This window comes from Salmo salar, chromosome ssa11 (assembly GCF_905237065.1).
Source record: "Salmo salar chromosome ssa11, Ssal_v3.1, whole genome shotgun sequence".
NCBI classification, from domain to species: Eukaryota; Metazoa; Chordata; class Actinopteri; order Salmoniformes; family Salmonidae; genus Salmo; species Salmo salar.
Genome location: NC_059452.1, coordinates 85,142,445 through 85,155,892, shown reverse-complemented (window position 1 = coordinate 85,155,892; position 13,448 = coordinate 85,142,445). Strand labels below are relative to the sequence as shown.

General features: G+C 50.8%; 1 protein-coding gene across 11 annotated transcripts in view; it reads right to left on the bottom strand.

The window, feature by feature from the left end:
* The window catches only part of LOC106563223 (guanine nucleotide exchange factor VAV2), a 244,937-nt gene that overhangs the window by 63,755 nt on the left and 167,734 nt on the right, over positions 1–13,448 (bottom strand). For all 11 annotated transcript variants that reach the window (XM_014128590.2, XM_014128591.2, XM_014128593.2 and 8 more), the window contains exon 3: positions 2,494–2,552. In XM_014128590.2, the coding sequence (XP_013984065.1) occupies positions 2,494–2,552 (59 nt within the window). The remainder of the gene's footprint in view (positions 1–2,493; positions 2,553–13,448) is intronic.

Below are 13,448 nucleotides of genomic sequence, written 5' to 3'. Positions count from 1 at the left end.
AAGGAGAGAGGGAGGAGGAGATGAGGGAGGAGGAGATGAGGGGAGGAGGAGATGAGGGGAGGAGGAGATGAGGGGAAGAGAGCATCGTTCCTGACACTTCTCTGCCTGCAGTCTCTCTCCTGCTGGGTTTCAGCCTCTGTCTGCCACTCTCCTTCTTACTGTGGAGCTCTGCTCTCACGCACACTATAGCACTCTGACCCACTGAGAACAAGGCACACACACACACACACACACACACACACACACACACACACACACACACACACACACACACACACACACACACACACACACACACACACACACACACACACACACACACACACACACACACACACACACACACACACACACAGAGAGACTAATGGAGTAATGGCTTGTGGTATCAGGGGGAAATCAAGAACACGAAGTGTGAGTAGGTTTACTGTGCGCTAAGAGATGGCTTTTGGTTAGCTGAGGACAGATATCATGAGGAGAAAGGAGGCAGGAGCATTTCACTGTCAGGAGAGAGGATAGAGAGAGATCCTGCTATGAGTTGTTTAACGCCAGAAGAGCTCACAGTCCATAGATGAGGAGCAGGATGTCATGACAGAAGGCCTTTATTCTTATCCTCTATTCCCTTTTTGATTGATTGATACCATTTTCATGGATTTCTCAAGGAGACAGGGCTTGGACTGTGAGTGTTCCAGAAGTGTGGAGCGTGTCTGGGTGTGCAGGGAGGAGTGGCGAGGCTTTCAGTAAAGCTGGGGCTCAGGGAAGACACAGTGACAGAGACACACAGGCCTGACTTTTGGCTCTTTGATGCCAACAGGAATCACAGTGCCAATCAATGGGCTTCAACAGCAAGTCTATGAGCACACCTCCAAAACAATGATCCCCCAGATCAAACACACAGGGAGGAACAGAAAGAGGGAGGAACAGAAAGAGGGAGGAACAGAAAGAGGGAGGAGCAGAAAGAGGGAGGAACAGAAAGAGGGAGGAATAGAAAGAGGGAGGAGCAGAAAGAGGGAAGGGGGGGTTTAACTGCTGAGTGTCTCTAGGGTGAGAGAGGGACAGGTCTGTGTCTGGTGACACTGAAGAGGACTGACAGGTCTCTGTAATATTACAGGGGCAGAGGGGCCTCCGTTACCTTTACCCCAGGCAGTAGGGGGGAAGGACACGGGGTGGGGGGTTAACAAAGTGTGGTGGGTGTTTAACAACTGATATGAACTTTACTGTCTGCCTGACCCTGCTGGACTGACATTAACATCATGTGCCCTAGATCATGCCCTCACCATGCGTCGGTCATGTGCCCTAGATCATGCCCTCACCATGCGTTGATCATGTGCCCTAGATCATGCCCTCACCATGCGTCGGTTATGTGCCCTAGATCATGCCCTCACCATGCGTTGGTCATGTGCCCTAGATCATGCCCTCACCATGCGTCGGTCATGTGCCCTAGATCATGCCCTCACCATGCGTCGGTTATGTGCCCTAGATCATGCCCTCACCATGCGTCGGTCATGTGCCCTAGATCATGCCCTCACCATGCGTTGGTCATGTGCCCTAGATCATGCCCTCACCATGCGTCGGTCATGTGCCCTAGATCATGCCCTCACCATGCGTCGGTCATGTGCCCTAGATCATGCCCTCACCATGCGTCGGTCATGTGCCCTAGATCATGCCCTCACCATGCGTTGGTCATGTGCCCTAGATCATGCCCTCACCATGCGTCGGTCATGTGCCACTTAGCAACCGTCCTATGTCTGCGTGAGAGAGAGTCAGTGATATTGTGGATGACTGAAAGAGATATCACTTCATGATCTGACTGCAAGTGGTTAATGTACATGTACATACCAGTGTGTTTTGGATTAAATGACATGTTCTAAACAACAACAAAAAAGCCCCTCCTAACGAACTGTCCAGAGGCTTTTCAACTCACTGGTGGGGCTCTGGAGGGTAAAGAGAACAGACAGACTGGGATTTAGCTCTCATTCACCACACTACAGACCAGACAGGAAAACAGACCATAGGAGGACCACAGTGATTTAGCCACCTCTCAGGGTGTGTAGTGTTTATTAATAGGCCAGTCTCTGTGTTTCCTGGCCTAATGGGTATGCTCCATCATTACCCTGCCGGTCAAGATAAAACACCTTGATTTATTTGTGGAGCCAGCTCGCAGCCCACTCAGCCAACAGGGTGATCAGATTGAGCAAATAAAGAGCAATCAGAAAGCGGTTTCCCAGCGGCCAGTAAACTAGACTAAATGGCATCCTTTGATGAGACGCTGAGAAACGCGAGGTAGTGATGAGTTTAGTCATGTGATCTGAGCTATCTGATGATTCTTCCAGACCTGGTTACCAACAGAGACAGTGGTATTGACAGGAGTAGGCCTAGACCACATCTCCTACCAGAACAAGAAAACACTGTCTGGTTGAGAGATACAGTGAACATGTTCAATATTCCTCTTCCTCAAACGGACAGTGACGGGTAGTGGGAGGAGAGGAGACATACCTCATGCCTTTGATCTGCACAATGCTGTGATGGGAGATCCTGGACAGGGCTGAGATCACCTGGAACACAACGCAGAGAGACAACGGTCAATGACAGGGTCAGTCAATCAACACAGTCTACAACAGTCATCCATACAATCTACAACACAGTCATCAACACAGTCGTCAAGACAGTCCACATCTCATCACTCAGTCATTAAGACAGGCCCGTCTGCTCTGCCTTAACGTGGTTAATTCATGTGAAACTTCCTGTGTTTCCGAGCGAGGAGAGCGATGTCGTGTTTCTTAGCAACATCGTCGTGCGCAGCCACAGGATTGTGTGTGAGCATAATGCAGGCCGCCATGTTAATGATGACATCCAGGGACATGTGGTGCCAAATGCCCCCACAGAGTCACAGACGTGTTCCACTTTACTCAGATCAGACCCCCTCCCCCCCCATATCTTCTCTCCCACACCATTCCCCCTTTCTCCTCACCCCCCTCCATCAGAACTTGCTTCCCCTCTCCCTCCTTCCCTCTATCTATCTCGTGCTTGCTCTGCCTCCCTCTCTCCCCTGTGGTGAGACCTGCGTGGTGTAACAAGGTTAAATGCAAGCCTGATTTAATGCTGGTTGTGAGTCACATGTGAGTGGGCTTATGGGTGGCGGTTTGGGGGGCTTACAGATGGCGTGCTGGAGACTCCTCCAATGCTAATACAGGGGTATGATGGAGCCCGTCCCCTCCTAACTGCCAAAATGATGCCCCCATGCCTCATTACGCACTTCTGGATGTGTTTATGCTTCCATCACCACGGTGCCAGCTGTTCTCTCTCTCTCTCTCTCTCTCTCTCTCTCTCTCTCTCTCTCCCTCCCTCTCTCCCTCCCTGGGAAACATGTTTACATTGCCAAAGCAAGTGAACTAGATAATAAAAAAAGTGAAGTAAACATTACAGGCACAAAAGTTCCAAAAGAATAAAGACATTACAAATGTCATATTATGTGCAAATAGTTAAAGAACAAAAGAGAAAATAAATATGGGTTATATTTACAATGGTGTTTGGCAACAGGTCACAAATCTTGCTGCTGTGATGGCACACTGTGGTATTTCACCCAACAGATATGGGAGCCAGGTCTCTCTCTCTCTATTCCCCACCCCCTCTCTCCCTCTCTCTATACTATGTTTACAGTGAAGGGAAAAAAGTATTTGATCCCCTGCTGATTTTGTACGTTTGCCCTCTGACAAAGAAATGATCAGTCTATAATTTTAATGGTAGGTTTATTTGAACAGTGAGAGACAGAATAACAACAAAAAAATCCAGAATAACACATGTCAAAAATGTTATAAAATGATTTGCATTTTAATGAGGGAAATAAGTATTTGACCCCTCTGCAAAACATGACTTAGTACTTGGTGGCAAAACCCTTGTTGGCAATCACAGAGGTCAGACGTTTCTTGTAGTTGGCCACCAGGTTTGCACACATGTCAGGAGGGATTTTGTCCCACTCCTCTTTGCAGATCGCCTCCAAGTAATTAAGGCTTCGAGGCTGATGTTTGGCAACTCGAACCTTCAGCTCCCTCCACAGATTTTCTATGGGATTAAGGTCTGGAGACTGGCTAGGCCACTCCAGGACCTTAATGTGCTTCTTCTTGAGCCACTCCTTTGTTGCCTTGGCCGTGTGTTTTGGGTCATTGTCATGCTGGAATACCCATCCACGACCCATTTTCAATGCCCTGGTTGAGGGAAGGAGGTGCTCACCCAAGATTTGACGGTACATGGCCCCGTCCATCGTCCCTTTGATGCGGTGAAGTTGTCCTGTCCCCTTAGCAGAAAAACACCCCCAAAGCATAATGTTTCCACCTCCATGTTTGACAGTGGGGATGGTGTTCTTGGGGTTATAGGCAGCATTCCTCCTCCTCCGAACACGGCGAGTTGAGTTGATGCCAAACAGCTCCATTTTGGTCTCATCTGACCACAACACTTTCACCCAGTTGTCCTCTGAATCATTCAGATGTTCATTGGCAAACTTCAGACGGGCATGTATATGTGCTTGCTTGAGCAGGGGGACCTTGCGGGCGCTGCAGGATTTCAGTCCTTCACGGCGTAGTGTGCTACCAATTGTTTTCTTGGTGACTATGGTCCCAGCTGCCTTGAGATCATTGACAAGATCCTCCCGTGTAGTTCTGGGCTGATTCCTCACCGTTCTCATGATCATTGCAACTCCACGAGGTAAGATCTTGCATGGAGCCCCAGGCTGAGGGAGATTGACAGTTCTTTTGTGTTTCTTCCATTTGCGAATAATCGCACCAACTGTTGTCACCTTCTCACCAAGCTGCTTGGCGATGGTCTTGTAGCCCATTCCAGCCTTGTGTAGGTCTACAATCTTGTCCCTGACATCCTTGGAGAGCTCTTTGGTCTTGGCCATGGTGGAGAGTTTGGAATCTGATTGATTGATTGCTTCTGTGGACAGGTGTCTTTTATACAGGTAACAAACTGAGATTAGGAGTACTCCCTTTAAGAGTGTGCTCCTAGTCTCAGCTCGTTACCTGTATAAAAGACACCTGGGAGCCAGAAATCTTTCTGATTGAGAGGGGGTCAAATACTTATTTCCCTCATTAAAATGCAAATCAATTTATAACATTTTTGACATGCATTTTTCTGGATTTTTGTTGTTGTTATTCTGTCTCTCACGGTTCAAATAAACCTACCATTAAAATTATAGACTGATCATTTCTTTGTCAGTGGGCAAACGTACAAAATCAGCAGGGGATCAAATACTTTTTTCCCACACTGTATATTCCCCACCCTCTCTCTCTCTATTCCCCACCCCTCTCTCTCTCTCTCTCTCTCTATTCCCCACCCTCTCTCTCTATTCCCCACCCTCTCTCTCTCTATTCCCCACCCCCTCTCTCTCTCTCTCTCTCTATTCCCCACCCTCTCTCTCTATTCCCCACCCTCTCTCTCTATTCCCCACCCTCTCTCTCTATTCCCCACCCTCTCTCTGACTCTCTCTATTCCCCACCCACTCTCTCTCTGTTCCCCGCCCCTCTCTCTCTATTTCCCACCCTCTCTCTCTCTATTCCCCGCCCTCTCACTCTCTATTCCCCGCCCTCTCTCTCTCTATTCCCCGCCCTCTCTCTCTCTATTCCCCGCCCTCTCTCTCTCTCTCTCTCTCTCTATTCCCCGCCCTCTCTCTCTCTCTCTATTTCCCGCCCTCTCTCTCTCTATTCCCCACCCTCTCTCTCTCTCTCTCTCTCTATTCCCCGCCCCTCTCTCTCTCTATATTCCCCGCCCCCTCTCTCTCTATTCCCCGCCCCTCTCTCTCTATTTCCCGCCCTTTCTCTCTCTATTCCCCGCCCTCTCTCTCTCTATTCCCTCTCTCTCTCTCTCTCTCTCTCTCTCTCTCTCTCTCTATTCCCCACCCTCTCTCTCTCTCTCCTCTCTCTCTATTCCCCACCCTCTCTCTCTCTATTCCCCACTCTCTCTCTCTATTCCCTCTCTCTCTCTCCCCTCTCTCTCTATTCCCCCTCTCTCTCTCTCTATTCCCCGCCTCTCTCTCTATTCCCCGCCCTCTCTCTCTATTCCCGCCCTCTCTCTCTCTATTCCCGCCCTCTCTCTCTCTATTCCCCGCCCTCTCTCTCTATTCCCCGCCCTCTCTCTCTCTCTCTCTCTCTCTCTCTATTCCCCCTCTCTCTCTCTCTCTATTCCCCACCTCTCTCTCTCTCTATTCCCCGCCCTCTCTCTCTCTCTATTCCCTCTCTCTCGCTCTCTCTATTCCCCGCCTCTCTCTCTCTGTTCCCGCCCTCTCTCTCTCTCTCTCTCTCTCTCTCTCTATTCCCCACCCCTCTCTCTCTCTCTCTCTCTCTCTCTCTCTCTCTTCCCCGCCCCTCTCTCTCTCTCTCTCACTCTCTATTCCCCGCCCTCTCTCTCTCTCTATTCCCCGCCCTCTCTCTCTCTCTATTTCCCACCCTCTCTCTCTATTCCCCACCCTCTCTCTCTCTCTCTCTCTATTCCCCTCCCCTCTCTCTCTATATATTCCCCGCCCCTCTCTCTCTCTATTCCCCGCCCCTCTCTCTCTATATATTCCCGCCCCTCTCTCTCTCTCTATTCCCCGCCCCTCTCTCTCTATTTCCCGCCCTCTCTCTCTCTCTCTCTATTCCCCGCCCCTCTCTCTCTATTCCCCGCGCTCTCTCTCTATTCCCAGCCCTCTCTCTCTCTCTCTCTCTCTATTCCCCTCTCTCTCTCTCTCTCTCTATTCCCCGCCCTCTCTCTCTATTCCCCTCTCTCTCTCTCTCTCTCTCTCTCTATTCCCCGCCCTCTCTCTCTCTCTATTCCCGCCCTCTCTCTCTATTCCCCACCCTCTCTCTCTCTCTATTCCCCGCCCTCTCTCTCTCTCTATTCCCCGCCCTCTCTCTCTCTCTATTCCCCGCCCTCTCTCTCTCTCTCTCTCTCTCTATTCCCCGCCCTCTCTCTCTCTCTATTCCCCGCCCTCTCTCTCTCTCTATTCCCGCCCTCTCTCTCTCTCTATTCCCCGCCCTCTCTCCCTATTCCCTGCCCTCTCTCTCTCTCTCTCTCTCTATTTCCCACCCTCTCTATTCCCTACCCTCTCTCTCTCTCTCTCTCTATTCCCCACCCTCTGTCTCTCTCTCTCTCTATATTCCCCACCCTCTGTGTCTCTCTCTATATTCCCCACCCTCTGTGTCTCTCTCTCTCTCTCTCTCTCTCTCTATTCCTGCCCTCTCTCTCAGCAGGTGTGCTGTTTATACAAGAGCACCTTCACTCTCCACTCTAAACTGTATAATTAATAGGAGTCTAGGGTGAAGGTGTGTAACTTCAATGGGAGCCTAGAGTAGAAGTCTAGGGTGCTTTAAAAGCAGGTGGAGCTCAGGCTAAGAGCTAGTGTGAAGAGGGTTAGGACAGCGATTCAGTCTGAGGAGCATGGAGTGGCTCAACCACTCAGAGGAATGACTACCTGACCGATATCCTTCTGTACAGTTCAAGTTGCTGTCATGGTAGCTATACACCACGGTGATGAGTGGTGGCTATGGCTGCTGCGGTGTGTTTCAGAGTACATGATTATCTCTCAGCCTTTTTAAAACCATCTCTAGGGGTTGTGTCAGTGTGGCCAGTCTGAATGCTGAAGCTTGCTGCCTGTAACATAGGCTATACCCTTTTACTCCGACGCTTACCAGGGCCTCATCATAACGCACTTAGACTGAGACTGGAAATACACAAGAAAATGGCCGCTGTGGAGAACAGTGAATGAGATTTGGTTATGCCCTTAATGAAGGGTGCTTTGTCATTCAAGCTACATCCATTGTGCCATTGGTTGGCACGCTGCCCACCTAAGCCCAGGTGCTGCCCTGATGCATGCCCTCACCCACTGGCAGAGGGGAGAAATGATGAGGCTGGACGGAGCATCACTCTGCCTTTCAGTGCCACGTCTCTCCTCTCCATACATCACCTGGTAATATGGGGTTATGGGCATGAATATGAAATTCAACATGGTGACACCAACACAGCGAGGTGAGCTACGTGTGAGAACCAGATTCATATTTAGCTCATGTCTTTACATCTGACTTTGTGTATTTTATGCTTTACATCCACAATTCTGTCTCTCACTACCGCTGTGACCCCTTCATCCTTCTATCCAACCTCTGCCCCTGCCTCTCTCTTTCTCCCTCTCCTCTCTGTCTAACACCCTCTCTTCCTCTCCCTCCCTCTACCATCCCACTCCCTCCTATCCTGCAGTCCAGTCAAAGGCTCTCTCACTCTGTGTGTTTCCACATTATTGATTTCTCTCTCGTCTCAGTCAGACCCCCAGGGAGCCCCAGCTTTGAGCGGAGCAGACCAGAGAATAAAGCTAGAGTCTGCAAAATATGAAAAGGAATCGTCGGGATGGAGTGGCAATAACGCTCTCTCTTCCGATCCTACTCCTAGCCCCTCAGCCTTACCCCTAGCCCCTCAGCCTTACCCCTAGCCCCTCAGCCTTACCCCTAGCCCCTCAGCCTTACCCCTAGCCCCTCAGCCTTACCCCTAGCCCCTCAGCCTTACTCCTAGCCCCTCAGCCTTACCCCTAGCCCCTCAGCCTTACCCCTAGCCCCTCAGCCTTACCCCTAGCCCCTCAGCCTTACCCCTAGCCACTCAGCTTTACCCGCTAGCCCCTCAGCCTTACTCCTAGCCCCTCAGCCTTACCCCTAGCCCCTCAGCCTTACCCCTAGCCCCTCAGCCTTACCCCTAGCCCCTCAGCCTTACCCCCTAGTCCCTCAGCTTTACCCCTAGCCCCTCAGCCTTACCCCTAGCCCCTCAGCCTTACCCCTAGCCCCTCAGCTTTACCCCTAGCCCCTCAGCCTTACCCCTAGCCCCTCAGCCTTACCCCTAGCCCCTCAGCCTTACCCCTAGCCCCTCAGCTTTAACCCTAGCCCCTCAGCCTTACCCCTAGCCCCTCAGCTTTACCCCTAGCCCCTCAGCCTTACCCCTATCCCCTCAGCCTTACCTCTAGCCCCTCAGCTTTACCCCTAGCCCCTCAGCCTTACCCCCTAGCCCCTCAGCCTTACCCCTAGCCCCTCAGCCTTACCCCTAGCCCCTCAGCTTTAACCCTAGCCCCTCAGCCTTACCCCTAGCCCCTCAGCTTTACCCCTAGCCCCTCAGCCTTACCCCCTAGCCCCTCAGCCTTACCTCTAGCCCCTCAGCCTTACCCCTAGCCCCTCAGCCTTACCCCTAGCCCCTCAGCCTTACCCCTAGCCCCTCAGCCTTACCCCTAGCCCCTCAGCCTTACCCCTAGCCCCTCAGCTTTACCCCTAGCCCCTCAGCCTTACCCCTAGCCCCTCAGCCTTACCCCTAGCCCCTCAGCCTTACCCCTAGCCCCTCAGCTTTACCCCTAGCCCCTCAGCTTTACCCCTAGCCCCTCAGCTTTACCCCTAGCCCCTCAGCCTTACCCCTAGCCCCTCAGCCTTACCCCTAGCCCCTCAGCCTGACCCCTAGCCCCTCAGCCTGACCACTAGCCCCTCAGCCTGACCACTAGCCCCTCAGCTTTACCCCTAGCCCCTCAGCCTGACCACTAGCCCCTCAGCCTTACCCCTGCATTTGTATAGACAGATCAGCTATGAAACGCGCTGGAGTGTTTGCAAACACATCTCAGGGTCCATTTCTAGGACAGGCACACGTGGCCATAGCTGGAAATCCCATGTGACCAGCCTCAACCAATCAGGGACTCGGTAGACATGGCAACCTGTCAACCAGACGTGGGTTAATTTGCATGGTCATCCATTGTCTGTAAAATACAATATGGTGCCATGGGAACACCCCAGCCCTAGAGACAGTGGGAGAGGAGAGAGGGGTGTAAAATACAATATGGTGCCATGCGAACACCCCAGCCCTAGAGACAGTGGGAGAGGAGAGAGGGGTGTAAAATACAATATGGTGCCATGGGAACACCCCAGCCCTAGAGACAGTGGGAGAGGAGAGAGGGGTGTAAAATACAATATGGTGCCATGCGAACACCCCAGCCCTAGAGACAGTGGGAGAGGAGAGAGGGGTGGTGATTTCATTAGGAAAGGAAAGATGTCTCACAATGCTATTGACAGGTCACCGTGTGCACACACCACAACAGCCAATTAGATTTATTCATGACACATCACCTCACACTACCAATCAATGTACTGGATGTACTGGATGCATACCAACCGTCAAATTAATTCCTAGGACATGTCACCACCAATCATTTTACACCCCTCTCTCATGCACCACACTCGCATATATACAAGGGTACAGACGCGCGAACGCTCACACACCACCCCCTGGTGTGATATTTATGAAGCATTCACACCCCATTGTGACAGCAGCACAGTTGTGCCCATCATCATGCCAGAGACAGCTGAGGACAGGAGAGGAGAGAGGGCCTAGTGGAGAGGAGAGGAGAGAGGAGGAGAGGAGAGAGGGCCTAGTGGAGAGGAGAGGAGAGAGGAGGAGAGGAGAGAGGGCCTAGTGGAGAGGAGAGGAGAGAGGAGGAGAGGAGAGAGGGCCTAGTGGAGAGGAGAGGAGAGAGGAGGAGAGGAGAGAGGGCCTAGTGGAGAGGAGAGGAGAGAGGAGGAGAGGAGAGAGGGCCTAGTAGAGAGGAGAGGAGAGAGGAGGAGAGGAGAGAGGGCCTAGTGGAGAGGAGAGAGGGAGAGGAGAGAGGGCCTAATAAAGAGGAGAGGAGAGGAGGAGAGGAGAGAGGGCCTAGTGGAGAGGAGAGAGGGCCTAATAAAGAGGAGAGGAGAGGAGGAGAGGAGAGATGGCCTAGTGGAGAGGAGAGAGGGCCTAGTAAAGAGGAGAGAAGAGAGGGCCGAGTAAAGAGGAGAGGAGAGAGGGCCTAGTGGAGAGGAGAGAGGGCCTAGTAAAGAGGAGAGGAGAGAGGAGGAGAGAGGGCCTAGTGGAGAGGAGAGGAGAGAGGGCCTAGTGGAGAGGAGAGAGGGCCTAGTAAAGAGGAGAGGAGAGAGGGCCTAGTAAAGAGGAGAGGAGAGAAGAGGAGAGAGGGCCTAGTAAAGAGGAGAGGAGAGAGGGCCTAGTAAAGAGGAGAGGAGAGAAGAAGAGAGAGGGCCTAGTAAAGAGGAGAGAGGGCCTAGTAAAGAGGAGAGGAGAGAAGAAGAGAGAGGGCCTAGTAAAGAGGAGAGAGGGCCTAGTAAAGAGGAGAGGGCAGAGGAGAGAAGAGAGAGAGAGGGCCTAGTAAAGAGGAGAGAGGGCCTAGTAAAGAGGAGAGGAGAGAAGAAGAGAGAGGGCCTAGTAAAGAGGAGAGGAGGGCCTAGAAAGAGGAGAGGGCTAGAGAGAAGAGGAGAGAGGGCCTAGTAAAGAGGAGAGAGGGCCTAGTAAAGAGGAGAGGAGAGAGAGAGAGGGCCTAGTAAAGAGGAGAGGAGAGAAGAGGAGAGAGGGCCTAGTAAAGAGGAGAGGAGAGAGGGCCTAGTAAAGAGGAGAGAGGGCCTAGTAAAGAGGAGAGGAGAGAAGAAGAGAGAGGGCCTAGTAAAGAGGAGAGGAGAGAAGAAGAGAGAGGGCCTAGTAAAGAGGAGAGAGGGCCTAGTAAAGAGGAGAGGAGAGAAGAGGAGAGAGGGCCTAGTAAAGAGGAGAGGAGAGAAGAAGAGAGAGGGCCTAGTAAAGAGGAGAGAGGGCCTAGTAAAGAGGAGAGGAGAGAAGAAGAGAGAGGGCCTAGTAAAGAGGAGAGAGGGTCTAGTAAAGAGGAGAGGAGAGAAGAGGAGAGAGGGCCTAGTAAAGAGGAGAGGAGAGAAGGAGAGAGAGGGCCTAGTAAAGAGGAGAGAAGAGGAGAGTAAAGAGGAGAGAACAGATGTCGGTGTGGGACCCATGCTTTTCTGCACCCTGACATCATCAATAATGGACGGCCCAGCCCTGTATGTGTTTGTCCCAGAGCCTGGGGGCCAGCAGGAGGAGTACTCATCACTTATGGAGCTGTAGACGCCCAGGTTCCAGCTCTGCACAGGTTAACACACACACACACACACACACACACACACACACACACACACACACACACACACACACACCAAAACCTCTACGGAAGCTGCGCAGAACAGTATGTTTGCTGTTTGAACTGGATGGCCTTTATGTTATGCTGTACAGTGTAATATAGACTAAGTGTTCAGTTAACTGCTGTCTGTAAAGCCCATGTCTTCCTCTCTGAGCTAGCGCAAACCAACCAGCCAGCCTTGTGCTGTAATGCCTGATTATACCCAGACATCAGCATTAGCTCTAAATCCCCTCAAAGTGCCCCTCCAGCTGAAATCAAATCAAAATGTATTTGTCCCATGCTTCGTGAACAACAGGTGTAGACTAACAGTGAAATGCTTACTTACGGGTTATTTTCCAAAAATGCTGAGTTAAAATTAAAGACTAAAAAAAAGAATAAATACACAGTGAATAACGAATAACAATAATGAGTAAAAAATAACTTGGCTATATACAGGGAGTACCAGTACCAAGTCGATGTGCAGCGGTATGAAGTAATTGAGGTAGATATGTACATATACAGTGCATTCGGAAAGTATTCAGACCCCTTGACTTTTTCCAAATTGTGTTATGTTACAGCCTTATTCTAAAATTGATTATTGTTTTTCCCCTCATCAATCTACACACAATAACCCCATAATGACAAAGTAAAAACTGGTTTTTAGAAATTTTAGCAAATGTATTAAAAATAAAACACAGAAATACCTTATTTACATAAGTATTCAGACCCTTTACTCAGTACTTTGTTGCGATTACAGCCTTGAGTCTTCTTGGGTATGACGCTACAAGCTTGGCACACCTGTATTTGGGGAGTTTCTCCCATTTTTCTCTGCAGATCCTCTCAAGCTCTGTCAGGTTGGATGGGGACCGTTGCTACACAGCTATTTCAGGTCTCTCCAGAGATGTTTGATTGGGTTCAAGTCCGGGCTCTGGCAGGGCCACTCAAGGATATTCAGAGACTTGTCACGAAGCCACCTCTGTGTTGTCTTGGCTGAGTGCTTAGGGTCGTTGTCTGAGGTCCTGAGTACTCTGGAGCAGGTTTTCATTTGCTGTTTGAACTGGATGGCCTTTATGTTATGCTGTACAGTGTAATATAATATATATCTGTACTTTGCTCTGTTCATCTTTCCCTCGATGCTAACTAGTCTCCCAGTCCCTGCCGCTGAAAAACATCCCCACAGCATGATGCTGCCACCACCATGCTTCACCGTAGGGATGGTGCCAGGTTTCCAACAGATGTGATGCTTGGCATTCAGGCCAAAGAGTTCATTCTTGGTTTCATCAGACCAGAGAATCTTGTTTCTCATGGACTGAGAGTCCTTTAGGTGCCTTTTGGCAAAGTCCAAGCAGGCTGTAATGTGCCTTTTACTGAGGAATGGCTTCCATCTGGCCACTCTACCATAAAGGCCTGATTGGTGGGGTGCTGCAGAGATGGTTGTCCTTCAGGAAGGTTCTCCCATCTCCACAGAGTAACTCTAGAGCTC